Source organism: Sapajus apella, unplaced genomic scaffold (assembly GCF_009761245.1).
Source record: "Sapajus apella isolate SASKATOON/1434 unplaced genomic scaffold, GSC_monkey_1.0 scaffold15, whole genome shotgun sequence".
NCBI classification, from domain to species: Eukaryota; Metazoa; Chordata; class Mammalia; order Primates; family Cebidae; genus Sapajus; species Sapajus apella.
In genome coordinates this window covers 29,022,850-29,050,278 of record NW_022436955.1, presented here as the reverse complement: position 1 = coordinate 29,050,278, position 27,429 = coordinate 29,022,850, and the positions used below count along the sequence as shown (strand labels likewise).

General features: G+C 61.5%; 1 protein-coding gene and 1 long non-coding RNA gene across 8 annotated transcripts in view; one reads left to right on the top strand and one right to left on the bottom strand.

Annotated features, from left to right (window-relative positions):
- Window positions 1-27,429, bottom strand: part of GSE1 (Gse1 coiled-coil protein) — a 498,642-nt gene that overhangs the window by 29,895 nt on the left and 441,318 nt on the right. For 3 of the 7 annotated variants that reach the window (XM_032284598.1, XM_032284599.1, XM_032284601.1), the window contains one exon: window positions 7,064-7,282. The exons of 2 other annotated variants lie outside the window; for them this stretch is intronic. In XM_032284598.1, the coding sequence (XP_032140489.1) occupies window positions 7,064-7,282 (219 nt within the window). Of the gene's footprint in view, window positions 1-7,063; window positions 7,283-26,527; window positions 26,821-27,429 lie in introns of those variants that run through there. 2 more of the 7 variants (XM_032284602.1, XM_032284604.1) reach the window with 2 other exon arrangements.
- On the top strand, window positions 170-12,059 carry LOC116555718. The gene is made up of 3 exons (XR_004270638.1): window positions 170-180; window positions 1,206-1,211; window positions 11,981-12,059. It is a non-coding gene; the product is annotated as an uncharacterized LOC116555718 (long non-coding RNA).

Sequence of the window (27,429 nt, the reverse complement as noted above, 5' to 3'; positions counted from 1 at the left end):
CAGGTGGGGAAGCCTTCTGGAATCACTGACGCCCCGGCACACAGGACGGTGGGCACACCACAAGTGCAGGGCTGAAGTCACAGCCGCGACCCCTGCATTTCAGGGTGAAATGGCCAGACGAAGGAGCAGTGGCCGCCCTACGAGGCTCCCAGGATGGGGGCCTCCCAACCTGCAGGCTGCGTCCACCCACAAGGCCCCACCTCACAACCACAAAGCGTGCGGGGCGGCTGGCCAGCGGTGGGCTCCTGTGACCACCTGGCCACGCTGTGCCACAGTCACCAAACCCAAACTGACAACGGAAGGTGTGGGTTGTTTCTATGGGAGGTGTGGGTTCCTCGTTGGAAATGTATTTTCCTGGGGCCGGGAGGGTCCACATGGGGCCAAAGGAGCTGAGAAGGGAGCCCTGAGGGAGGCGGGGTGTTGGGGTGAGGAGGAAGACAGGGGTGGGGTGGCTGGGGAGGCCCCGTCGGCTGACACGCCAAGTCCTGGGCCCCACCACCCTGCCCACGCTCCCCTCTCTGCTATGCAGAGAAGGGGCCAGGATAGGTTGTGAGGTCTTCTCCGTGGGCATTGCTCCCCTGGCTCTAGACTCCCCTGCCCCTCCTTATCCCAGCCAGGAGCACGCAGGGGCAGCGTGAGGACAGGACGCCGAGGCGCTCACACCTGCGCTGGAGACAGACGGGCTCCAGACGCCTGCAGAGCCGCTGCCGCAGACTGACACCCACGCGAGGCCCGCCTGCCAGGCGGGATCCTTCCTCCGTGTTTGTTTTACTGTTTTCTTTGAGAGGCAGATTTCCAAGGCAGCGGCAGAAAGGGGAGCCTCTCCCCCGCCTAGGCTGGCTCCACGGCGGAATCGCACCCACGGCAGCTCACGGGAAGGCTCCACGCTCCCTGCTCACTCGGGCAGGAGCTGGGTTTCCGGTGGCACCAGGGACCGAACAATAACCACACCTGCCACTCCTCTTGCCTGCAAAACCAGTGACAAGACGAGGCAGGCAGCCAGCAGACACCGCCGGGCCCCTTGGGCCTCGATGACAAGAGAGCAGTTCCAGCTCCACCGCCACGCCCCTCAACCCTGTTCTGTGCCCCAAGCCGGGCTGTGGGTGGCTGGGCCACACTTGCTTGGAGAGGCCCAGGGCCACTTCCAGGGCGGGCACCACAAGCCCCCTGGCTGGAGTTAAGGGAGCAAAGTGTGGGCGGGAAAGCCATGAGTCCTGGCTACTAGGCTGGTGACAACAAGGAAGGGTGGGAACAAGCTCAGCCCTTTGTGCACCCAGTCCCAGCTCCCTGCACCACGGGTGCCTCTAGAGGCAAGGCGGGGCTTCCTCTCCAGCCAGGACCACCTGCTCAGAACCGTCCTCCAGACGGCGGCTCTCTCCCGGCCCAGCTGGGAAGGCGGCGGCACCACTCTGTTCCCGGGGCAAAGGCCGGCAGCATGGTCACCCTTCACTGTTTCCCAGGGAGAGGTGCCCGGCCCCAGGTGCTGCCTGTGCCTCCTGGAGCAGCTGAGGACACTCGAGGCTCCCGATACCTCCGCCCCCCGCCGCCTCGGCAGACGGGCGCTCCTTCCCCGTGGGAGGCTGCTGGCTGCTGCGCACGGCAAGCAGATGCCACACAGCTTGCGAGGGCGCCTGGCAGCAGCCTTGGCTTCACTGCACGCCCGTGGGGGCGGCGGTGGGGGCTCCAAGGCCTGTCCTCCGCAGGGGCCACAGGGGAAGGGCCAGAGCCACCAGGCAGCCCCCAGCCCGGACAGTTCTGGGGCAGGCCCGACAGCTGGCAGACCCCCTGCGTGGCTCAGGGCTGCCTTCAGGGTGTGGGGCTGGGGGTGCGTGGCACAAGGCCTTGCTCCAGGCACAGGTGTCCCTGGGGCACCCTCAGGGCAACAAGCATCTCCAAGTATAAGGGATGATGTGGGATCCTGAAACTCCTGCCAGGCAGGCTAGGCCTGGCACCCGCGAGGCTCAGAGGGGGTCCAACGCTGTCCAGGGCGGGGGGGGGGACGACAGAGGGCTGGGGGGCCCACGGCTGGGACACACCCTCCAGTCTTGGGACTCCTAGGCTGGGTTTCAGATATCTATGGGGGTGGTCAGGTCTCTGTGAGAAGAGGTCCTGGTAAGCGAGGCAGGGAGGGAGGCGGTGGCCAGGCCGTCATTCCCAGGAGCGGAGAGGGCCCAGCTTGCATCCGAGGAGCCTGCGCTACAGCGGGAGATGTCGCAGCAGCGTGGGGGGGAGGGAGGGAGGCGGGGAGGGCCGGGCTGCCCCAGAGACATCCACTGGTGGCTGCGGCAATGTGGACAAACAAAAAGACCAAGAGCCACCAGGGCGGAACAGGGTCAGGGACGCCTGGGCTCAGGCCGGAACCCTGGCCGGTTGCTGGGAAGGGGCCGGGGGTGCAACCCAGCATCAGCTAGGGCTCACACCCAAACCTGCAGCCCAAGGCTCCTTCCAGAATGCACCTCGTGGGCCTTGGGTACTCCTAGCCCCACTTCCACCCAAAAAGTCAACAGGCAGCCACCGGGCCTGCCTGCACCCCGCACCACTGCAGACACTGCCCAGGGCCATCAGAGGGAAGCCTCGGCGGACACACACCTTCCAACCCCACCCACACGCCTTCCGGGGCAGATGATGAGGGTCGCAGGGGCAGGTCTGGGAGTGCAGGGAGGGGTGGGGCAGGGTGCGGGGGAGGGGGGCGTGGCAGGGATGATGAAGGTGACGGGGCAGCGTTAGGGTGGGGGACAGGAAAGGGGAGGCGGGGGCAGGGCTAGGGTGGAGGACTGCATTTACGCTCCCACCACTCACGTGCCCAGCTGAGCACATTCCTACTCAGTCCTCACGATTCACGAGGTAGAGACCTGCTCCTCACCCAAGAAAAACCAGAAGCTCAGAGAGGTGAAGCGGCCTTCCCGGATCACACAGCAAGGAAGGTGTCAGGGGTGTGCGTCAGCAATTCCCAGGGGTCCCCCCCTACCCCAGAAGCCTCAGCCTCGGGACAGCGTAGGTTGAAGGGTCAGGCTGGCCCTGGGGATGGACATCTGGCCCTGCGCTAGTGGGCGGGCGACTGAGCTTTGAAGGTGAAAACACGTCTCGGCGCCACCAGAAAAATAAATCCCAGCGGCGGGCCTCCTCTTCCTCCCTTTCCAAACCTTTCTCCCGGGCGACACATGCCATGGCTTGGTCTGAATTGAATTTTTAAACTGCACCCTTGAGACACGATGAGGAGAGAAGCGCGGGCAATCGCGGTCCGATGGTGAAAAACGAGAGGCACTTTCTGAAGTCGGGCGCATGCTGGAGAGGACGCTCAGGCAGGTGAGGAGGCTGCAGCGGGCGGGGCCAAGGGCACCCCCGAGGAGGGGCCGCGTGGGGCTGCACAGCCTCTGCGGTTCCCTGGGTGCCACCAGCCCTGCCACCACCCCCGCAGCTCTGGGAGCTGCCCTGCTTCCATCCCTGCCCCCTGCCCAGGATGTGCCGTCGCCAGGAGGTGGCCCTGGCTGCAGGCCTGTGAGCTGACCCGCTCAGCTGCTAGCCTGCAGGGGCTTGGTGCCCTCTTGAGCACCTAGCAGACACCAGAGGGACGCAGCTCCCTGGGAGGCGTGGCTTTCAGAGGCCCAGCCTCCCTTTCTGCAATGGCGGGGAGGAGGCTATGGAGTCTCAGGCACAAGTTGGGGGTTGGAATTCCCCACGCCACTTACAATGCGGGACCTGGGCATGCCGGAGGCTCAGTTCCCATCCACCAGAGGCAAGGGTTGTGTTAGTATCACAGTAAGTGTGCCAGGTGCACAGCAGGCGCACAACACACAGCCACTGTGTGAGGAACGTGGGAGGCCCTAGCTGGTCCACCCCCAGGATGCAGCAGAAAGGCAGCTTCAGGTTCTCGGCCCCACCCAGCTCTCCCCAGCCGGGGCTGCCCAGCCAGGAGAGGCGGTAAGGGCTGTCAATGCCGCAGACGACCCACGAGGACCAGGAGACATCACACTCAAAGGAGCCCAGACACACACCTAGGCAGCCCACGTGTACCAAACGCCCAGAACAGACCCGTCTACAGAGGCAGAAAGACCAGCCGCCAGGGGCTGGGGGAGGGCGTGGGGGATGCTGGCAAATGCAGCTGAGGTTCTACTCTCAAGGGTGACCCGAACGTTCTAGAATTGAGAGAGCTGACGGTTGCACAACTGTGCACGAAAATCACCGAATCACGCACTTCTACGGGGTGAATTTTATGCCATGTGAATTATAACTAAAAAAATTTTAAATAAAAAATCCAGACCCCTCCCCACTGCCAAGTCCACTGAGGATTCTCCCTGCTGCCCTCTGGTGCAGGTGGAGAGGTGCCACAGGGAGTTGGGCGCACAGGGAGCGGGCCCCACACGTCCCTGCAGTCACCCAGGATTCCACACCCCCAGGAAGGCAGGGTTAACGTGCTGACGGCCAGAGACTCTTTGGTGCGCCCAACGCCAGCTCCCTGCACAACAGCAGTGTTGCTAGGGGTAAGGGGGGCTTCCTCTCCAGCAGGGACCACCAGGACCCCCTGCTCAGAACTGTCCTCCTACAGACAGCTGTCCCAGCCCACCCGGGAAGGCCCAGCAGGAGCAGGACACCGGCATGACCCTACCCTCGGTGGCCACTGTCTTGCGACTTGACCTCTGAACCTTGGCCTCTGCACCTGCACGAGGGGCCCGGGACAGCTGCCGGCCAGTTCCACAGACGGGGAAAGGTGAGGTCAGGGTCGGATCAACTCCATGAGAACGGGGACCAGGTGCACTAAGGGGCTGAGGTCACGAGGGGGAGTAACCCGGTCCCTCCTCATCCAGACCAAGGCCGGACCTGGGTTGACCAGATGGAGACTCATCAAGACGGCGGGGGGCACCAAGGGCCCAGCCGCAAACACTGCTGCACATCTGCAGACCCCGAGCCCCACACATCTCAGCTTCCCGGTTCAACAGGAGGTGACCTGCGTGAGTGCCCTGGCAGGCACAGGCTCAGGCAGCAGCACCGCTCGCCTGCCCTCCCGAGACCCTGTGCCACCCAGTTCCAGGCATCCATCCTGGGGGATCCTTCCCAGAGCCTTTTCCCAGTGCCCAAGCCACAGCTGGGAGGGGACGGGCCCCGAGGCCATGGTGTCTGGCCTCCCGCCATGGGCGCCCAGCAGCACACTTTGTTCCCGGCCAGTGGGGACCAGCGGCCTCTGGCACTCAGGCCGCCCGCTGGCCAAGCAATCAAGCCAAGTGCTGGGGCCAGGCTGGGGCAGCAGAGAGGAGGCCCCACGAGGCAGGATCCTGCTGTGACGCCCGTGACGTGCGGGGCCCACGGAGGGAAGCTGAGTCTGAACGCCTCTCCACCACGTTCCTTGGCAGGCAGGGAAACCTGCCCTTTCCTGACCTCGTCCCCTGCAGCGTTACCCAGGGTAGAGCCCAGAGGCCCCAAAGCGGACACAGCTGCTGGCTGAAGCCAGGATGCAGGGCTAACCTGGACCCAGCAGCACCAGCGCCAGCCACGTGTCACGCGTGGCCTCGGAAATCCCGCGCCAGCCCTGGTTCTCCTGCCCCGAAACGCTGAGAAAAAAGACAACCAGAGCAGGAGGGGCTGGGCCAGCTCTGCCCTCACTTCTCAGCCGTCCCTCCCTTCCCTCCGCCCCTCTCAGGAGAGCCTGAGTCTCAACTCCAAGGTCAACGTCCTCCCGGGGTATAACCTCAGCTGCCTTGTTCACCACCTCAGAAAGCCCAGGATGCCAGGGGGCACCAGGCAGGGTGCCTGCTTCCCCTGAGCCATCTGCCTGCAGCTGCCCAGCCTCTTAACACAGGTGGGGCCCGTGCAGCCCGGCTGCTCAGGCATGGCCAGGGGGTCCCCTGCCCCAGACGTGGAGGGTTTTCTGGTGGTCCCAGCTAAGCCTGGTTCAACAAGAGGAGCCAGGAGGCAAGGGGGTGCGCCCTGGTGGTAGAGAACCCAGGCCCCACCTGGCCTCCCTTCTGGGCCAGTGCCCCCACCCTTCAGTGCCAGGTTTGTCCTCTTTCACTCCCTGGTCTCCAATGAGCAGAGGCAGAAAGGACCTGGGAAGCAGACGTTCAGAAAGGAGGAGACCCCCAGCCCGCCCTGGTCAGGGCAAGTGTCCCCTCTGCCAAGCTGGAACCCCAGCATGTAAAGACAGACACCACTCCTGTACATGCTGCTCTCTGGCTGCTCAGGAGGGCCCTGGAACCAGGATCCTAACCCTTGGGCCTTTGAGGGGAATGAAGCAGGTGATAGGCAGAGCCACTGGGGTCCCTGCTTCAGCAGGCCTCTGCCCATGAGCAGTGAGGCCAGAGGGTGTCCGAGGCCTGGCCAGAAGCCACAGCGCCAAGGCCCCCCGCAGCTCCAGCCGCCCACTGCCCCTCCCATTCATGCCAGTAGCAGCCTGGGCACAGGCAGCCAATGGTGATAATGGGCCCCAAAAAGCGTCCCAAAGTCAGAACCAACGGAGGCCTCTCTAGAGCCTCACTGGACAGACCAAGTAAATGGAGCTCAGAGGGTCAGCACTTGCCCAAGGCACACAGCACGTCTCGTCCTGGTGACACCAGGAGCCAAGCTCAGGACCCCCGGAGGCCCCCATCCGCGCCCCCTGGTGTTAAACAGTGGTAGGGTCCGCTGTGCCAGAGACCCCCGCTCCAAACCACTGTGTTTCCAGGGACGCCATGTCCTCTGCCATGTCTGGAGCGGGTGTTGAAGCCTAAGCAAGGGGCCACTCGGGGAGCAGCTCTCCCTCTGGAGCCTCTTGGGGCTGCCCTGGTCATGGCACCCACCCTCCTGACTGAGCCACTGGGCTGGCAGAAACACCTGGCTATGGCCGGGAACCCCTGCAATGGCTCTGGGGGCCGAGGAAGGACAGAGGCAGGAGAGACGGGAAGCAGAGGAGAAGCGGCTGGGGCGGTGGGGCCCACGGTCTGCAGCTCCGACAGTGCCGCCTGCTTCACGCGGAGCGCACGGCGTGGGAAAACGAGACGTGCTATGAGCGTGCACGTGCACAGCGCGCGGGAAGCCGAGTCCCCGCCTCGGGAGCCGCCGCTCCCCCACGCAGCCTGGCGGGCCCCCTTACCTCTGGGCTCCTCCGCCTGTTTGGCGAGCTTGCGCAGCGCGGCGGCAAAGCTGGAAGACGGCGCGGCCTGGGCCGACAGCGCGCTGCTGGTGGCGGGGCTGCCGCTGGGCACCAGGGCGCCATTGAGCGGCGAGGGGGTGAGGGGGTTGACGGTGGCGGTGGTCCTGGTCGCGGTGGAAAGCATCCCTAGCGAAGGGGACTTGGGCTCATGGCTCATGCCTGAAACAGGAAAAGAAGAACCAGAGGTCACCCAGAGAGCAGGAGCGCCCAACACCAGAGCAGGGTCGGCAGGGCCGGTGGGGGAGCCGGTGTCAGCAGCAGCATGCAGGGAGCAGGGGCGCCCCAGGGGCTCCAGCAAGCCAAGCAAGAGCAGACAGAGCCAGTGCTGCAGAGAGAACAGACCCCGTCCCCACAGTCCAGTTGGGACCTGGCACAGACCCCAGGGGCCCTCAGAACCCGATTCTGAATGGCTCGGGCCAGCACCGCCCTCTACCTCTCCAGGCAGTCCAGGCTGGGCAGGCTGTGGAGGATCCCATGTATCAACCGACAGATCCCCAGCCACCAAAGGGTGCAGGGAAGGAGAGGGGCCCAGGGTGAGGGGGCGTCGGCCGCACCTCAGGACAGAAGCACACTGGCAGAAGGCCCAGGGACGACAGCAACCAAGACAACTGCTGTGGCCACCGACACAACGTGTACACAGTGCCAGGCATGCATGGCAGTGCCCTCGGGAGGCTGGTGCCAGCGCTGCCCCACCTTACAGAAAAGGAAACCGAGGCCCCAGCTTGGCCCAGTCTGCACGGGCGCTCAGCACAGACCCCTGGCCTCCCGCCACCCAGGGATCCTGTGCATCTCTGTCTGAGACAGGTCCCAGAGTTCGGGCCACAAAGGCAGGCTGACAAGGAGCGCCGGGGAAGAACACAGCCGCCCTGAAGACCCCACTGTAGCCCCTTGCTGGACACAGGGCCTGCCGTGAGGGGCTGAAAACAGCCGCAAATCCAAACCGCCGTCCAGCGTGGAACCCTCCCTTTCCTCCCGGGCCAACTTCAGGCCGACCTGGCCCAGCGACAGTTGACCGGGCCCTCCTGGTGGGGGGTGGCAGCCACAGCGGCAGCAGGAAGAGGTCTGAGCCCAGGTGCAGCCATCCGAGTGACATCAAAACCACTAGGGGAAGGGCATGGCCACCTCCAAACATGCCCTCAGTCCTCCCACCCCGTGTGTGCAACCAATGAAAGTCCAACCTGGTCAAAATGTTTTCCAACAACATGAGACGCCCCCCGATCCCCACATCACCCACAGGCCAGGTCCCGGCTCCCTCCTTGTGGACCCATCTCAGGGGAGGGGCGCCAGGACCACACACAGTGGGCTGGCATCTCAGAGATCATGGTGGGGGGGGGGGGACACGCAACACAAGAGGGGTAGACTGTGCGCTTCCTAAGGGGAAAGGGCAAGGGAGCCCCCAGGCTCCCTCCTCGGGCTGTGGGCCCACCCTCAAGGGGCTGCCCTGGCCTCCAGACCCCACCTCACATCTCCCAGATTCTAAGTTGCACTGACAAGTCTGGCTGGAACCTGCTGGCGTGGGCTGTGGGCTGCGGGCTGGGCGCAGCATGCGGAGGACCCTGGAGGCCTCCTTTGTCCACCTGCTACACCCAGAACTTGCCGCCAAAGGCCACGTGCTCTGGGCGTGTGTTCAGGGAGCCAAGTCCCTCCGCTCCTGACAGAGGGGCTGCAGGGGAAAATAACTCTTTGGGGGCTCTGAGGGGGGGACCGGGGACAATGACTGTGAGTGGGCCTGCCAATGAGAGATCAGCGAGGCGGGAGCAAGCTCACACCTCAAGAACAAAGGACCCTTAGAGCCCTGCGCTGCCCAGCTGCCAGCAGTCACAAGGCGGCGTGGCCATGCCCTGCGGCAGCGGGCCCTACCGGGCCAGAGGGCCAACCCTAGCCTGTCCTCCTCGGCTTTTTCTGGAGGGGTCAAGGGTGGAGGGGGGACCTGCACACCCCGAACTGCCTTTCCAAGGCCACTTCAACCTGGCACAGACACCCAACCACGCAGGAGAGCAAGGGCGCCTACCCAGCAGCCTGACTTCCAAAAAACATGGGCTGCCAGCTAGAGCCCTTCCTCAGCCAGCCTGGCCCCTGCCAGCTGCTCTGCTCCACACCGCCAGCTGCACTGCCCCAGAGGCTGGCCTGGCCCCCGCTTGTCCCCCGCAGTGGTCTGCTGTCAGCGCTTCTCCCCGTGCACAGAGATGGAGGGAGGGAAACACATCTGTGGGTCAGACCCGGGCTCTGCTGCTTCTGGCTGAACAACCCTGGGTGAGTTACTTCACTCCTCACGGCCTGACTCCCTTCATCTACCTAACGGGGTAACAGCACAGCAAAGCCGACCTCGTGAGGTCACTCCCCCGAGCATAACGGGGTAACTGACGCAAGGGGCTTCAGAGTCTGTGGGGCGCCCCAGGGCTGTTACCAAACAGCACTCCAGGGACGACAGACGCCAGTCCCAGCAGGCGGGGGTCCAGCCAAGGGCAGGCAGATGTCCCAGCAAATGGCACCCACACTCTGGGTCTGTGCTGCTCCTCCCCACCCGGGGGCTGGAGCCGCAACCAGGAGGGCACAGGGCATCCAGCTGGTGGGTACCCTGCCCACGAGCCCCCTGCCCTGGGCCCATGAGCCCACACACCTCCTGCAGAGGGCCAGCCTGTGACCCCAAAAGGGTGGTGGCTGGGGAAGAACAGAGTTCTCGTCCTGCTGCCTGCAGGGGACACTAGTGGACGTGGCCCATAGGGAGGCTGCCGAAGGCCAGTCCAGAGGACCTCCAGGTCCCACCTGTCACCAAAGCACACTCAGCTTCACATGCAGGAGGCTGCAGGGTGTTTATGAGGGAATGTCTAGAAAGACTAAGTGGCACAAGACCAAGCCCCACCCTCAAGGGGACCCAGGAGGACATCAATGAACCAGGTCCTGGTGGTCCCAATGAGGTGCTCAGGAAGGTGGCGAGTCCAGAGGGCTGCCTGGAAGACAGGAGCAGGGCCGCGGGGACACCACCTCCAGGGAAACAGCAGCAGCTCTCAGAAGTCACAGACCAGTGGGGGACCTCCCAAGACAGCCTTACCATGAGCTCAAGAGAGCCCACGGCAGCCGTGCTGTCATCCACCATCCCAGCCTGCGTCCCACCCCTCACAGCCAGCACCCAAGCCCAGGAACCCTCGAGTGCAGATGGGGAAACTGAGGGCAGATGACCTAAGCTTGGTCCAAGGTCAGTTAGCTGAGCAGCATGTCCAGGACTGGAACCCGGCTTCCCGGGTCCCCACGGCTCACTACCAGCGCCTGCCCACTCCATGGCCCAACCAGGGCATGTGATCAGAAGGCGTGAATGGTCACATGCACACGTATACACACACACACACACACACACACACACACACACACACACACACACACACACACAGCTAAGACATACTGGACTGTAATGCCTAAACACATTCATCCTGGGCATGGCGGCTCACACCTGTAATCCCAGCTAAGTAGGAGGGTACGGTGGGAGGACTGTGTGAGGTCAGGAGTTCAAAACCAGCCTGGGCAACATAGACAGACCCGGTCTCTATAAATCACCCTGCAACTACAGGTGCGTACCTGTAGCCCCAGGTGTTTGGGAAGATTATTTGAGCCCAGGAGATGGAGCTACAATGGGCTATGATCATACCACTATACTCTAGCCTGCGCGACACAACTGTCACTGAAAAAATAAAAACGACGTCTAGAAAGTCTTCATCGATCACACTTTCAGGAGGTAGAGACTAACTCCCTTTCCCGAGCACGGGCCCGACTGTGTAACTCATTTCTGATGAACAGAGTATAGTGGAAGCGACAGTCTGCAGCTGCCAAGGCAAGATCGCCAAACACACTGTAGCCCTCTCCTGGCCCTCCTGGGTCACTCCAGTGGAGCAGGGGCAGCCGCCACGTCACGAGGATGCTCAAGCAGGTCGTGGAGAAACCCACATTTCAAGGAACCAAGGCCTCCGGCCAACAGCCATGTGAGAAGCCACTTTGGCAATGAATCGTCCAGCCCCAGGCTGGCCTTCTGATGAGACTGCAGCCCCAGCCAACGTGGTCGTCACACACCCTGAGACGGAACCACCCAGCTAAGCCACCCTCCAACTCCTGGCCCACAGAAACAGAGCTAACAAAGGTTTTGTTAAGCCACTGAGTTGCAGACGGTGGGTTACACAATTCTAGATAACTGATACGGTCAGTGTCTCCACACCCTCTCCTCATCAAGGATGTCCCTGCAATCCATCACAAAGCCAAGGGCAACTATCTGCACACAGATACTCTGCATCTTCACCCAGAGTCTCCAAAACACGACCCTGCAGTGCCAGAGCCCATCAGCAACCCCCCTTTCCCATACTCCTCAGAGAGCCAGGCACTCTACATCTTGGGCGCCCTGTGAGAGAGGTGTGACTGGGCCCATTTTCCCAGATGGGCAAAGGCAGCCTCAGATCCCAGAACCAGAACAGAGCAGGGCTGAGATGACCTCAGCACAGTGCCCGTGCGACAAGCCAGCCAGGGCCCAGCTCCAGACCTGCTCCCGGGCTGCAGGAGGGGTGGATATCCGCGGCGGGCTGGGATGCTGTGTGGACCATACCACATGCTGTCATAGAAGACGGGGGACATGGGACAACGTACGGTCGTTTCACCTCCAGGTGACATGCTCTGGAGGTCTGGGAGCAGATGCCAATTCTGTCCCCAGGCCTTCAGGACAGGCTGGCTGGCGACCCAGGCAGATGTGCTGTGACCACTGGGCATGGGCTGGGTGGCTGGACGAGGCTGTTTGTGCTGCTGTAAAGAAATACCTGGGGCTATGTAATTCATAAAGAAAAGGCTTGTTCTGGCTCCTGGCTCTATGGGGTGTACTAGAAACAGTGCTGGCATCTGCCTCTGGGAAGGCCTCGGGAAGCTTCCCATCATGGCAAAAGGCAAGGGGAGCCGGCACATCCGGCGGCGTAAGATGGAGCCAGAGTGGGAGGATCCCTGGCTTTTCAACACCCAGACCTGGTGAGGCTCATGGGAAGAAGTGTTATGTCTCCTGGACCATCAGAGTTTGATGGCAAAGGTGACGTGGATGACCCCGTCATGAGATCCAACCCCCCCGATCCAATCCCTGCCACCAGGCCCTGCCTCCAACACTGGAGGTCACTTTCCATGAGACACATCCTAACCCTATCAGTGGCACACAGGCGAGGCCACGGCACGAACCCCAGGCCGGACCCTAAATGGTGCACACACCTCAAGGCTACCGGCAGTGTACCGAGACAGCCCGAAGAGGAGCTGTGTTTTTCCCTTTCGCCGTTCTTCTCTCTCTTTATGTTCTCATTCCTCTGCAGTGAACCAGGGTTTTAAAAAGGGGCTGTTCAAAGGGATGGCAGCTCAACGCAGGAAGTCAGCACCGCCCACAAAAGCATGGGGCTATCCAGCCCCAGGGCAGGAGTGGAGGGAACTGGGGTGTCCCCGCAGGGGTCTGAACCTCAGCCCTCACCCACAGCTCCGAGCCCTTCCCTGGTGACCAGGGAGGCCCCCTGCGGGCTCCCTCCATGCCCAGGTCTGAGGCTACCTCAGTGTCACTATCACCAGCCTGTTGGCATCCTGACAGCAACCTCCTTACCCCAGCCTCTGACACAAGCCCAATACCTGCTCCCCGGGCCCTGCAGGTCCCCTCCAGGCCCAGGTACGGTCTCCCTGGGTCCCTGGGGGTCCCCTGCAGGCAGCATCCCTGCCTGGTGTCAGCTGCAGGCTCCCAAGGAGCTGGGAGCCTGGGAAGCAGCTCTGCTGATGTCAGGTCACTTAAAATAGAATTCCAAATGAGCGGCTTCATTAGAGGAATCTAAAATTAGCACTGCTACTCAGTATGTGTGCACTGGGCAGGCGGGGCAGGGGCTGCGTCGGCGGGAGGCAGCTTCCTCGAGGCCAGGACCGGAGGCCAAGCACTTGGGAACCCAGAGATCCTTGGAGGGGTCCCCTTGGGCCTGCTGCGAATGGACACGGCCTCCAGGGCCCACCTGCCTCCAGCCCCTCTGTCACCGGCCTGGTGGGGTCACTTCAAGGCTGCTGCCACCCAGGCCTCGGCACAAAGCCCCCAGCCCTCTCCAGGGAGGCAGATGCGGGCGTCACCCCACACAGGTGTTCTCTGGCTGAGGCCAGGGCAGGTGCCAAGGTGCCCGTGGGGGACCCAGGGGCAGCCAGGCAGAGGGGAGAGGGAGGCCCTGGGAGAGCGTACCACCTGCTGCCCTCATTAGAAAGGTATTTATTAACTTCTGCGCTCCTGGACATTGACTGAATTCTTGTCTACATTATCAGCTCATGTAAATTCATTATCCTAACAGCTGGGAATAAGCTCCATCGTGTGAAGGCCTGTGATGGATGAGTACCGGGGGGCTGGGGGCTGTCTCCACACTGTACAAGCGCTCTTGACATGTGCAGCTCAGCAGGCGAAAACGAGCCAGGGGTCTAGGTGGACCGTATCTGCGAGGCCCCCACCCACGCCCAACCTCTTATTCACATCACTTGCTACTCTGGACAGACCCCTTCAAGCCACTGTCAGCTGCCACCTTTGCTTCCCCCGCATCCCAGGAAAAAAAAGCTGCCACATCCATACCCCTAATGGCCCCTCGGCACCCTTAAACCAAGGATCCCGGGGACAGACCCCTCTTCACGTGAGCCCCAACTGTCTGCTCCCTGAACCCCTCCAGAAAGAACCCACCGGGTCTACACAGTCTGCCTGGCAGAGCTGAGAACCTAGAGGCTTCTCCCAGAAGCCAGAGGGCAGGAAACCGAGAGTGAAGCAGGCAGCCACAGCACCCCAAACCCCTCAACCCCACATTTCACGGACAGGGAGGGTCTGGGGAAGCAAAGACCACCGCCCTTGGGGCGAGGTCTCCTGCCCTCCCCGTCCTGCAACAAAGCACCACTTTAATCAATGCTTTTTCTCCTATTCTCTGCCTAGCTTTCTAATACAGTCAGAAGCAGCACAATGCTATTAAAAAAAAAAAGGCAAGAAAAAAAGGAAGCAAAGTCCCAGTGGAGAGGGGCTCGGCTGGCTGGCCCGGGGAGCCCAGCTTGTTCCTGGTTCTTCAGAACAGACCCCAAATGGGCTTGCCTGCTGTCCAAAGGCTCGACAGCAGGATTTCAAAGAGGGGGTAAGGCCTCTCTACTCCATTAAAGATGGTGTCCCAACCCTCGCTCCCCCTCCCCTCGAGGGTGGAGGGCTTATTAATCAGCGTGCCAGCCGCCCTCCCGGCCTCCCGCGGATCCTATAATTACTGCTTCCTTTCATCCCTGCTCTTCCCCGGCACCAGACCTCAGGCCTGCTCCCTCCGTGCTCTGTAATTACAAGCTAATAGCTGAGATGAATTTTCTGCTGGGTCCCGGTTCAAGCACCAATCCGCCCCTTCCCCCTGACAGCCCCCCGTGGGGTAATTACAGCCCATGGGGCTGGGCCCAGCAGGGCTTCACTTTCAGGGCCCGCATGTACAATCTGGACCTGGGTTCTCTAATCACCCCTCTTGGTAATTTTTCATTACCGCAGAAAGAAATGTTTGTGAACAAATAAAGGGCGTCCCCCAGCTCAGGGACCGGTGCCCACCCCCGTGATCCCCGCTCCCCCAAAAGGGAAAAGCTTAAGGTGGCCCTGAGGAGGACGGGTCACCCTACGACAGACCCTGGCGGCTGAGGCTGCCTGGGCACCACGTGACCCCGAGAGCCTGGGCGGCTTCATCATCAATTCATTATCATATCTGCCCTCCACGCATTCCCAGCGCACTTACACAAAGCAATTTTTCTTGGGGGTGGAGGCAGGGGAGGGGCTGGGAGACGGCGGGGGGGGTCTTCTTGCTCCAGATGCATGGGGGTAAGCCTGCTTCTGCCTCCCCAGGCTACCCTGAGTCCTCACACTGGACTTGCTTCCCAAGCTCTATGCCCCAGGAACTGGCCAGGGCTATCACTCATGGCCAGGGCAAGGGGCAGCCCTCACAGGTGGCCTGGATCCTGACTTGGAACGAGAAGGGCCAGGAAAACACAGGCAGGTGGGCAGGGTCAGCCTGCGCAGCCCCCGGAGCTCCTGCCCCAGGAGGAAAATGAGCACTGCAGTGCCCGGCCCACGCAGACCAGCGCCTCATCCACCGAGCCACGGCAGGAGCCTCCAGACGCTGCCCGCCAGGGACCCAGTAAACCACGTGGAGCCACCCGCAATGAGCCAGCTCCCAAGCAATGCCTGGGGTCTCCAGCAGCCACCCTGAACCCCATGTTCTGCCAGAGCCCCACCACACCCTTAAAGCTGCAGTCCTGCCTACTACCATGCTGGGAACACAAGGTAGGCCACATTCTGCAGAAACACACGGGGTGCGGCGCTCTCAGAAGCCCTCACACAAGGGCGCTGGACAGTGCAAAGGACCAGGTAAAACCCGGGGGTGTCCCTGTGGGGGCCGGGTCACCTGCAGGAGCTTCCCAGGTCGGGTGCCACACTGCAGTTCCTCGGACAGCAGGAGGCTCTGTGCGACGGCGCCGGACACTGGGGTTGCATCCTGGGGCCAGCGGACAGCGGCCTCCTAGGAGTCACAGGTCCTGCGACAGGTTCACGGCCACAGACGCGTCCCGGAGGTTCCCGGATGGAGGCGACGGACGGGAAGTCAGGCAACAGATGGTGGCAACATTTGACGCGATTATCCTAAGCGGCTGCTGTGTGTGCGGAGCAGGCCGGGCAGATGAAGGGCTGGAGAGGAGGGCGGCGGGAAGGGTGGGACTGGCAGATGCGGGCGGCAGCCTGGCCTCGGCGGGGAGGTGGCCTCCTAGAGGCGCACGACAGACCAAGGGGAGGGCGGGGCCCTGGGTCAAGGCTGGAGTCCGTGTCCAGACCTGGGACTCCGGGGTATCGGAGGGCGACTTTTACAGGGTGCCGGCTACCTGTGCCCTTACTGCATGTAAGCAGACCCCAGAAACCAACCCTGCACAAACAGCAAGGTGACCCCAGCTGCGGGGGCCACACGGCTCAGCTGAGACGGCGCCGGGGGCTTACCCACGCTGGCCGGTTCCCAGCCCCTCTGTCACCCTGTGCCCTCAGCGGTCCCTGGAGTCCCCTGTTGCATTCTCTCCACAGGCTGCTCCTCGGAAGCAGGGGTCCTGGCGGTACCCGGGCCCAGGAGCCACCCTCCACCCAATTATTCCACACAGCGAGATGCTCACTCCCGTCTACACGGGGTGAACAGAGGCTGGAGATTCACACCCTCAGCCCAGTCATGACTGGAGCCAGAAAGAGACCCAGCTGTCCCAGCCATGGTTCTGGGTGCTTCCTTTTAATGTGACAAGAGACTGCAAACAGCTGGCGTCACTTGGGGTCCCCTCCCTGCGGCAGCTCTCACCCTATGGTGCCTGTTTGGGTGCCCACCCGTGTGCTGTACCCGTTTTACAGATGGGTGGGATCAAGCGGCCTGGGCCAGCAGGAGGAAGGGGGCTGGAGCTAGAGGCGAAGGGGTCAAGGCCACGTGTCCTTCAGGTGGACAGAGCCAGAGGGAGGAGGATGCAGAGACACTTGCTCATGAGGACCCATGAAACCAAGGACCCTCTCCTGCTCCCCAGTGTGGAGGAGGCCGAGTATTTAACAAGCTCCCTCAGTAAGCGGGAGGGACAGAGGACTCAGGAACATCTCCTACAAGTGCCTGTCCTGCCTGTAAACCAAGTGACTGCCGACAACACCTGACTATAGGTCACCTGGGGCAGCGAGGACACTTGGGGCCGTTCGTCTCCAGGGACCCGGCTGGGCTGCACATCAGTAGGTGCTGAAAAGGGTAATGCAGGGGCCAGGGTAAACGGGGCAGGGTGGGAGTCACCGCATGGCCTTGGAAGAAGGGCCCAGGGTCTCCAGCTTCAGAGGCGGGGAGATGGCCACTAGAAAAGGTGCCTTCCCTCCAGCAGGGGGGATGCCCACACCAGCGGAAATGGGCGCCTTTAAGTCAGAAAGCGCTCTGTGCCCGCCTGCGGGCACCAGGATCCTCACAACCCACTCAGCCAGCCTGAACTTAAACTTAGGGCTGTGGAGCTCGAGGGAGCACTCCATGGGGGCCGAGCTAAAAGGGCTTGGTCCTGAGCTGGAAAACCCGAGGAGGCTGGGGTGGTCCCAGGCTGACTCACGCCCAACGGCTCCACGCAGACTTGCAGGGCACTGCCTGACCCGAGCGTCAGTTCCCCCGTCAGTACCATGGAGAGAGGGTGGAAATGATTAGACTAGGGGTCAGCGAACAGTGGCTCACGCCTGTGATCCCAGCGCTTTGGGAGGCCGAGGTAAGGGACATCTTGAGCCCAGGAGGTTGAGGCTGCCGTGAGTTGCGGCTTCACCACTGCATTCAGCCTGGGTGAAGAGCAAGACCCTGTCTCAAAAACAAGCAACCAAAGAAAAGAGTGGACAAGGGGCAAGCCTTTTACCCTTCAACCCGTTTTTATCGGGCCTGAAGTCGGGCTATGTTATTTAAATGAGAATCAATGGACCGCATTCTAAAATAGGTTTCAAGTCAACATGAGGGTATCCAGTTTCTCTTGAAAAATCACAGCTATAAAAACCCCAATCCCATGAGTGGCACTCGTCCCTTCGTTCGTCCCTAAGTCTCGCCGCCGACTCCTATGGTCTCAGGCCGGCCAGCTTCCTCCACACCCGCCTGGTCTCCCTAGTTCTGAAACCACACCCAGGTCTGCGCAACTAAGCCCTGCTGGAGCTCCAGCAGCGACCCTCGGCGCAGGGACACGCGGCTCAGACGTTATCAACACGTTAACTCCATCAGGGTGTATAACCCTTCCCATGCTCAGCTTCGGGGGACACCGATGATGGCCACAATTCTGGCGCATGTCAATCCCAAGGTGGGTCCCGCCTGAATCTAAGCTCACCAAGCCGGGGCTTGCGCAAGTCATGCGCAGTTACACCTGCTTTTGCAAAAAGGTGCATTCTCATGAGGGTTCAAAGTGGCAGGTCAGACCCTTTCCCCAGGAAAATACACCTACCGAATGTTACGTAGTTGTACCAAGTTCACAGAGCCTACCTGTAAGCCCCGTGGGAGTACACGTGTGAAGACGCATAGCGTCTGCAGACCCAGTCCACAAACTCCGACAGCACAGGATTCCCCAAATAGCAACCCATGAGCATTAATACCCTCTCCCCCAATAGGACCCACCTGGGCAGAGGAAATACAGGATGAAAAAGGGCCCAGAACGCTCCAAGTTCTAATGGTGTTTCCTCATCCAGACTCATCTCCCATCTGCAAAGCCCCACATGCTGTGCCCCGACATCACTAAATGTCTCACTGGAAAAAACTAAGGACTCCACAGCCAAGATGGGGCTTTGAAATGGGGTCGTCGGGGAAAAGCTCCCAGAACAGTCACGTGCCAGGAGTCGTGGACTCCCTCATCCAACCCAGCCACCAAACAGGGCAAACTGGTCACAATCATCCCATCAACTGCTGAATGGCTGACTGCTTAACTCTAAATGATTCTGTAATGCCCAACATGCCCACGTACACACCCCTCCAGAAACCCAGTGAGGAACTTCTAAGTTTCCCAGCGAAGTCCAGACCCGGCTGCTGGGAGCTGGCAGTGTCTGCCCACTATGACTGGTAACAAAACTCTCCTGGAGTGCACCATGACAAGAAGTCCAGGCTCCTGTCTTGCAGGCTGTGGGAGCGTGGGGGGGTGGGGGGCGGGGAGGGAGAATGAGCCCGTTAGGTAGGTAAGCAGAAGTGCACAGGAGCACCCTCCCCACCCCTCTTCTTCAAGGGTAATCTGGCAAAACGAAAACAACAGCCTCTCCAGCGGGCAAAAGACACAGAGGACACGAAATCCCACAGTCCACGCTGCCGGCCGTGGCTGGAGAAACTCCAGCTCCAGCATCCCAGCAGACGCGGTCCTGCCATGAGTGGATTCAGAGTCACTCCACAGGATCCTACCAGTTGCCACCTGGAAGCCAGCTGCTTGGCTGAATGTCTTCCCTGTGCCCAGGTGACAGGCTCCAGGGGTCCAGCATCCCTGCTAAGGATGGATTAACTGCCTTAGTCCTACAAAGTCTTAGAAGACATACATTTAGCTGGGAACAACAAGTTGTAAAACGTTAAGACTATGTGTTCAAAAAAGCCGGGACACAGGCTTGATTTAGAACAGACACGATCTCAGCGCACACCTCCACTCCCCCACAAACTCAGGCACACAGCACGCCAGAAACCCTTTTCAACAGGGTTCCCCACCAGCGCAGAGACCTGGGGCTGAGACCACCTAAACGGGTTCCCCAACAGCTCAGAGACCCAGGGCCAAGCAGTGCGCCGGCCCAGGCATTCCACAAGGGCCATTCCAAAACCTTTTCTTATCTGTTGTTACGGGGTGACAAACCACACTCTCCTGACGGGCGGCAGAGCCACGAGGATCCGCAGCCTCTGGGAGGCGGAAGTCTCTCCCATGCGCCCATCTGGCTAAGAATTTCTGCTTTAACCGCATCCCACTTTGTGTCTTCAACACCCAGTATAGCATCGGCTGTCTAGTGGATCCTCGTATATTTAAGTGAATGGAAAAAATACCACATGTCAAATGCAAAAACATTACAAAAATACACTCAAAGGAAAATGTACACTGGGAATTCAGTTGGAAGAATCCACTCACATCCTGAGACTGGGTGAGGCGACTCAGTTTAATTTTGGTTTTTTTTTTGCTGAGACAGGAGTCTTGCTCTGCCACCCAGGCTGGGGTGCAGTGATGTGATCACAGCTCATGGCAGCCTCGGGCACCGGGGCCTTGAGTGGTCCTCCCTGCTCAGCTGCCTGAGTAGCTGGGACCACGGGCCGTCCCACCCTGCCTGGCTAGTTTGTTTTTTTAATTTTTTGTAGAGAGAGGGTTATGAACTGCAGAGCCTGAGCGACCCACCTGCCTCAGCCTCTCTGGGACAGGCTTGAGCTGCAAACAGGCCCTCCTGAATCAGCCTGTGACCCCAGGCTCTCAGGGAGACAGGGCTGGGGCTGGATAAGGAGGCTGGACCGGGCATCTGACCGCATGGGTTTCTGCTCCTCTACCAATTACCAGCTGTGTGACTTCAGGCAGGATATGGATCCCCAGGGCCCCTTTCTTCCCCGGTTGACGGCTAAATGGGGATAATCCCTTCCTAGCAAGCCAGTCCCTCCCTGGGGAGGAGGAGAGCGCTGGAGTGGGAACATCCCTGCACCGTGCCTGGCGCACAGCCCACCCTGTGACCCTCACAGGCCAGGGTGGTCGCGGCACCTCTGGATACGGGAATACAGTCTTTCCCATCTGGTTACTAAATCCCAGAGACAACCCCTTAAGTGGGATCAAGACCTGGCCAGCGCGCCATCTGGCCACAGCCGACACCACGGAAAGGCACCTGCCGTCCCTTCAGGCCCCCATGGGGCTGTGGGGTGTCACTTGGCATTCCCGGGCTCTGCCTCCCACCTCAGAAAAGACTCCGGGTTAGCACAGAAGACGCCCCTCAGGCTGTGCCCTCCACCCCGCTCCCCACTCTCGAGCCGTCCTGTGCTCAGCTTGACACATAGATTTTCCTTCGGGACGGCTTAACCTGTCCACCATCAATACTGCTCGACCAAAAGCCGGGCGATCAATACCGTTCATTGCTCCCTGCAGCCACAGACCCGCCATCCGAGAGCAGGAAGGGCAAGGCTGGGGTAGGGACAGTTTGTTAAAGCACCTCCCGCCACCTGGGCCCAGACTCCGAACCACCAAGGAGGCAGTGGTGTGCGTGTGCGCCCGAGGCTCCACAACAGAACCTCTGGTTGCTGACCCAGCAGAGGGCTCGGCAGGGGCTGCTGTGGTGCCTGGAGCCTCACGGCAGAACAAGCAACTCCAGGCTTGGTGGGAAAAGGGGCTGCAGCCCCTCTCCCACCCCCAACACTGCAAGGGAGTGAGCCCAGGGTAGGGGAACAGAGCCTGGAGTCTTATTAATGAAAGCTAAGCTGGGTGCAGCGGCTCATGCCTGTAACTCCAGTGCTTTGGGAGGCTGACACAGAGGGATCACTGCAGATCAGGAGTTTGAGGCCACCCTGGGCAACACAGTGAGACCCTGTCTCCACAAAGAAAATCTTAAAAAATCAGCCAGGTGTGGTGGCGCACACCAGTGGTCCCAACTTCTCAGGGGGCTGCAGCAGGAGGCCCGATGGAGCCCAGGAGTTTGAGGCTGTAGGGAGCTGTGATCATAGCACTGCATTCCAGCCTGGGCAACAGAGCAAGACCCTGTCTCTAATTAAAACAACAGGAGTAGCCCAAAGGCTTGTGGAGCCTGCGTCAGGGCTGTACTGAGCACTGGGTAAAGATGCCTTTAGTCTTCAACAGCCTCAGGACGCAGGTGACCTCATCATTCCCATTCTACAGATTAGAAGACTGAAGCCCAGAACACAAGTGCCTGGGTCACACAGGTGATGCAGGCAGCAGATATAAACTCTCAGATGTGCCGACACTGGCCAGGGGACCACCCTGCACTCCAGGCCTTTTCAGCCTTCACCCACATCTGTCATGTACCATCAGGGGTGTGGGGCGGCCATTACAGCATCTCATCCTCACCCTCAACTTGCAGATGAGAACACTGGGGTGGGGGTGTGGCTCTGATGATCGACGTGGGAGGGTCTACGTCACCATTAACATGCACCCTCCCCCCCGCCCATCCAGCATCCCAAAGCCACGGTAACACACCTCCGCAGACACACCAACTCCTCCAGCTCGAAGGACTGGTTCAGAATAGGAAATCTACCCATGTCAACGGATAAATTTGAAAGCCCCTCCAGAAGGGCTCCAAGCACACCTAGGCCAGGCACGAACCCCTATCAGGATTCTGCCTGGGGCGAACGCAAGGCCCAGAGACATCTAGTGCCTGGCCGGGTGAGAGGTGCCCGGTCCTACACCCAAGGTGGGGAGGGGGGAGACGTCTATTCTCAGTCACTAGGGTGCTCCATCCAATTCCAGGGCAAGCAAGGCAGTCTCTGGCTTCCCAGGTGGGAAGTCTCCTTAAACAACATCAGCCCATCTTGCCTAGGGGAAGGCCCTTCAGGAGCAGGGAGGTCAAGCATTGAAAAGCTCCCACCCTGGCTGGACACAGTGGCTCACGCCTGTAATCCCAGTACTTTGGGAGACCAAGGTGGGTGGATGATTTGAGGTCAGGAGTTTGAGACCAGCTTGGCCAATGTGATGAAACCCTGTCTCTACTAAAAACACAAAAAAATTAGCCGGACGTAGTGGCAAGAGCCTGTAATCCTAGCTACTCGGGGAGGCTGAGGCTGCAGAATCTCAACCTGTGAGGCAGAGGTTGCAATGAGCCGAGAATGTGCCACTGCACTCCAGCCTGGGCAGCTGAGCAGGACTCCATTCCAAAACAAAACAAAGCCAACCAACCTCCCGCCCTGGCCCCCGGGTGACTAGGAAGCTACTGTGGAAGAAAGCGAGGCCAGGGTCTCCACTTGCGCCGCACATGGCAATCACCGGGCATTTCAAACACGGACGCCCAGGCCCCATCCCGAGAGGCGGGCTGAACTGCCAGGAGGAACGGCCTGGGCGCTGCTGCTTTTAAGTTCCCCAGGTGATTCAAAAGTACAGTCAGGAGAGACCACTGCGCTAGAGGCCCCCCACTTCCTCCACCTGCCTCCCCAAGTCACACGGACCCACAAAAGCCTCAAGCGCAGCCCAGCGCCTTCTTTGCACAGTTGCACTGCAGGTGAGGGTGAAGCCAGAGGCCGCTCCGGTGCTGCCTGCCCTCATCTGCAGCTCCGTGCTCCAGGCCTGGACCCGGCCCCAGCCTCCCAGGGGTGGCTCTCACTTCCCCTCTGAACTTGTTTCCAGACACGGGGGTGGGCGTGGGGGTATCAGGTCAGGAAGAGCAGACTGGAGAATCCCAGGCTGCTGGGACGGCCCATGCTAGGACAGGGACGTGGCCAAACTCCGGAGTGTCAAGAGCAGCGTGTGGTTTCGTCTGGCTGGAGCCGAGGGTGTGAGAGAAGAGGCTGCTGGGGGATCAGGGCTGCAGAAGCAAGATTAAAAGGCCCCCGAGTGTGCGTTTGGCAGGCGTGCAAAGGGCTGCTTTTGGCCACGCTCCTGTTTTATCTGTCTGTACACCTCCCAGCAGCAAGCACACGGCTGGGTTCAGAGGAGGAGCTCAATAAATTCTCACTGACAGGGACACTCAGAAACGTCACCTCCCAGGCTGTGGCCTCAGCCGGGGGAGAAAGGCCAGTGTGCGGAAGTGAAGCCAGCAGCATGGCGTCCCACATCGCACTGAGATCTGAGGCTCGGTGGGGGGGGCACGGGGGGGAATGAAAGCCAGCCGGCCAGGCCTCAGCACAGTCACCAAACTGAAATGTCATCTAGAACATGCCTCTCTGCAGGTTAAAATAACAGCTCTCCCGGCACACCAGGAAAGGGAGGGAAGCCCTGTGGTTTCAGAGGACCCTGCTGTTAGCCACAAGAGGCAATTCACAGGCGACCCAGAGATGATTCCCATCCAAGCCCAGCCTGATCCTGGGGTTCGATCCTCAGACTTCAAGTAACCCAGGCTGGGAATTCCAAGGCTTCAGACAGGGCCAGGAAAAACCGGCCCTGCTAGCCGGCTCCGCAAGCCCCTGCGAGTTCCCGGGGGCAGGGAAAAGGTAGCAGCCAGGCTTCTGGCTTACCAGCACTCTCCCAGAAAAGTGGGAGGCACCAGCTCCTGACGGTATCTGCCCCAGGGGCGCTCCTCCAGGGCTGGCGGGGGTGGTCTCCAGCTTGGAGGTGCAGAACCCTGGTCTGCCACAGAGTGGTGCTGTGCAGACTTGGCGATTCCTCGGGCCAGAGATGCTGAGCCCACAAGCAGGCCTGGCTTCTGCTCTAAAACCACAAGGTACTCAGATCTGCAGCCCCTGAACTTCCCCCAGAGACAGGGAAGTGACTGCTGGAGGGGAGGGCTCATCGGGGCCTTTGGAGGAGGCTTCCTGCTGTGAGAGCCGTGTCAGCCCCACTCCTGGCCCCAAGCCTCAGTTTGCCCCCAGTCTGTGTATTAGGATCACCTGGAGAGCTCTGAAAACCACCCCCAGGACCGGGTTTGAGAACCCAGAGGCGGTGTCTTAACTGGGCTTGGGAAGGCCGGGCCAGCAACAGTGTGAAGACAGACACCTAGTTTGGAGATCCACAACCTCTTTGAACTCGGACACTCCAGGGTCCTAACAACTGCCCCAAACAGCTCAGGGCCTGCTCCCCATGGACACCTTGCCGCCTTCCTTGTCTGAGCGCAGCCTCGCTGTGCCTAGAACCAGAACCTCCCCAGCTCCCTTCCCAAGGTGGGGCTGACCCCAGGCCACCTAGCTGGTTCTCCCCAGCTCTGGCACAGCACCGCCCCCAAAGGCTCCAGGAAAGAAAACCTGGAGCCTCGAAACTGTGGTGGCTCTACCTCCCCCGCTTCCCCTACTGGCTTTGGTGTCTTCTGCCAGAGTGACAAAAGCCATCCTTGCACCCGGCCCACAGGAGATCAGGAATGCTGCCAACATGAGGCTCTCGGGAAGTCTCTTAGGAAGCACAGAGGGCGCTGCCCTCGCAGGCCAGGGCCTCTTCCAGTCTCCCTATTACCTGGGCGGGGCGGCTCCCTGCACAGCCGGCGGCCCAGATGACACACGCCGCTGCTGGAGCCTGCGCCCTGGGCCCTCACCTGCAGCGTGGCGGCTGAGTCAGGCGCAGCCTGTGCCTCAGGTTCTGCCGAGGCGGCCGTAAACACAGGGTGAGCAAGGCTGAGGTGACTCGAGCAGAAGCAGCACCGAGGCTGGCCGGGGAAGCTGCTCACCTAGGCCTCGCCACCCTTGCCGCCCCTGCTGGGGAGTGGGAGCGCGGAATCCCGGGGGAGTGGACGAGGCGGCCGACCAGGGGACACATTTCAAAGAGCCCCACCAAGACCTTCTCTCTGCCCCTTTGTGTCCCCCCCGCCTCCTGGAAATCGGCTTAGGCGGGGACGCTCCCACCCGGAGCGCGGCGGGGCCTTTTGTTCAGGCGCCCTTGACAAAAGGAGCCCTCTTTCCATTTGGTGGTCCCGCTTTTTGTTTCCAAACCCCAACCTGTGTGGGCCCCTACCCCTCAGGCCCCAGATAAGGCACCGCAGGGGTCAGCAAGGGTTTAGTGTATTTTAAACGCACTTTGCAGACAAAGGCTAGTTTGTTAGAGCCAAAGCGACTCAACTCCGGCTGGCATCCACCGCCCAGCTGAGAACGTGGCAGGTGCTCCCCAACGCCAGCACGCTGCCCTCGAACTCAGAAGGGCACCGGAGCCAGGCCCCCGGCCCACCACGTGGAAGGGGCGCAGCCTCCACCCCCATCCACTGGGTATCCCTTCCCCCAATCTGGGAATCCCCTCCCCAAGGCCTGAGTCTCCACTACACATTTCTCAGTGGCCCCCTGATCCCCCACCCGGTGCCAGGGAGGGGAGGCGGGAAGCTGGGGGGTGGGCGGGCGCAGGGAGGGTGAGCTCCACTCCCGCTCCGCCTCCATGAAGGGAATTTAATTAGCCTGCTGGAGAGGCAGGCGGGCGGCCGAGGAGGTGTCTCTGGTGCTGCAATATAATTGAATCGGCTCCACTCGGTCGGGCCACTCGCCGCCCATCAGCGCGGCCGCAGGGCCCGGGAGGGCTGGGGGCGGGGAGGCGCATCCAGGCGGAGCAGGAAGGGCCGGGGAGGGAAAAAGGCCAGCGCGGGCTGGGGGCGGCGGATGTGCAATCCCTCTCCCACCTCCCAGGCTGGGGCAGCCATCTTCTGCGGGGGGAGGGGAGGGGCAGGGAGCCGCTCCGCCGGGGGAGGCGGGGGAGAGGGAGGAGAGAAGCTGCCGAGCCCGGGGCGTGCCCTTCCTTGGGAAGCAGGGCGTGGAGGTCACAGACCCGGGAGGCTGCGGTCCCGCCCTCCCGACAAACTGCCCCGGAACCAGGGGTCGGGGAAGGGGAGGGAAGCAAGACAAAACCCCCAACCAGGGCGGCCCCAGTGGCGAACCACCCCCCCTCCCGGCCATCGCCAGCACCTGCCGTGGGGGCGCCCAGGCACCCCCTTCACTCCCTCCCGCGCTACCGCAAAGTTTTCATTCCAGCTCTAGGGCACCCGCAGCTCTCGGAAACACCCCCGCCACCCCCACCCCCCCACTTTATCGGCCCTCTAGCCCGTGCGCACTTACACACCCCCACCGCCCGCTGAGCCCGGGGCCCCTGCGTCCCCGCCCGCAGCCAGGCCGCCCAAGCTGCGACCCGCGGGCGGGGGGAAGGTGGTGGCCTTTGGTCGCCTGCCCGCCCTCCCGAGTCTTATCGCTGCTCACACTCCGGGGAAGTTGCCCCGAAGCCGTTGGCGGCCGCCCCCGCGGAACCCGCGAACTTGAGGAGGAGAGTGCAGTGGGGGAGGGGGAGGACCCGCGCCCCGGCCCGGTGCGGCGCGCTCACCTTTCATGCCAGGGCCCCGCAGCTCCGCTTCGGCTGACACATGCTGGAGCCACCGTCGCCCAGTGTTTGTCTAAACTGCTTATCTCACCCGGGGCTGCTCGGCGGCGGCAGCTCGGCCCGCTGGGGAGGTGGAGCTTCCGGGGCCCCGGCCAAGAAACACCTGCTGCTGTCGCCGCCGCCGCCGCCGCCGAGGACACACCCAAACGCAACGCCGCCCACTCCCGGGCCACTGGCTCGCTCCGGCTCCCTGACCTCAGCCAGCGGGAGGTGTCGGGTTTCAGCCGCAAACACACAGGCGCGCGCGCGCAACGACGGGCGCCCAGGTCCACCCGCCCAGGCACACGCCCCTCCCCAGCCCGGCCGGCCAGGTGAGCCGAGGACACCAGCAGGGCCGCGGAGGTGCCACCCCCACGCTCCCGGGAACCCCTGGCTGTACTACTTGGGGGTCCAGACACTTTGGTGGCAACGACCGACCACTAAAAGTAGGGAGCAGCCACAGCACGCTCGCTGCGTGTGAGGAGCCCTCACACTTCTCGCAGCAGCGTCCGGGGGCCCAGAACAGTGCCTGGCAAAGAGCAGGCCCAATAATGGCCGGACGGATGACTCCGTGTCCTGGAGGCCTTTGGAGAACAACTTTCTTGGCGCGTGGGGTGGGATAAGGCGACACAAAATAGGCGGAATACCCAAGCCCCCCCCCACCATGCCTGACCTTATTACCCCAACTAGAAAAGGCTGAATACTAAGAACTTGGCCTCAAAATTCCGTAAGGCACCCCATCCCCCCGTTTTAAGTAACTTTTGGGAAGGCCCCCATGCGGGCCGCTGCAGGGGGTGTTAGTTCTTTAAAGAACACACGGCCCAGGGGCTGGAGAGCCCATGGAGGCGCCGCTCCGCCAGGGGGAT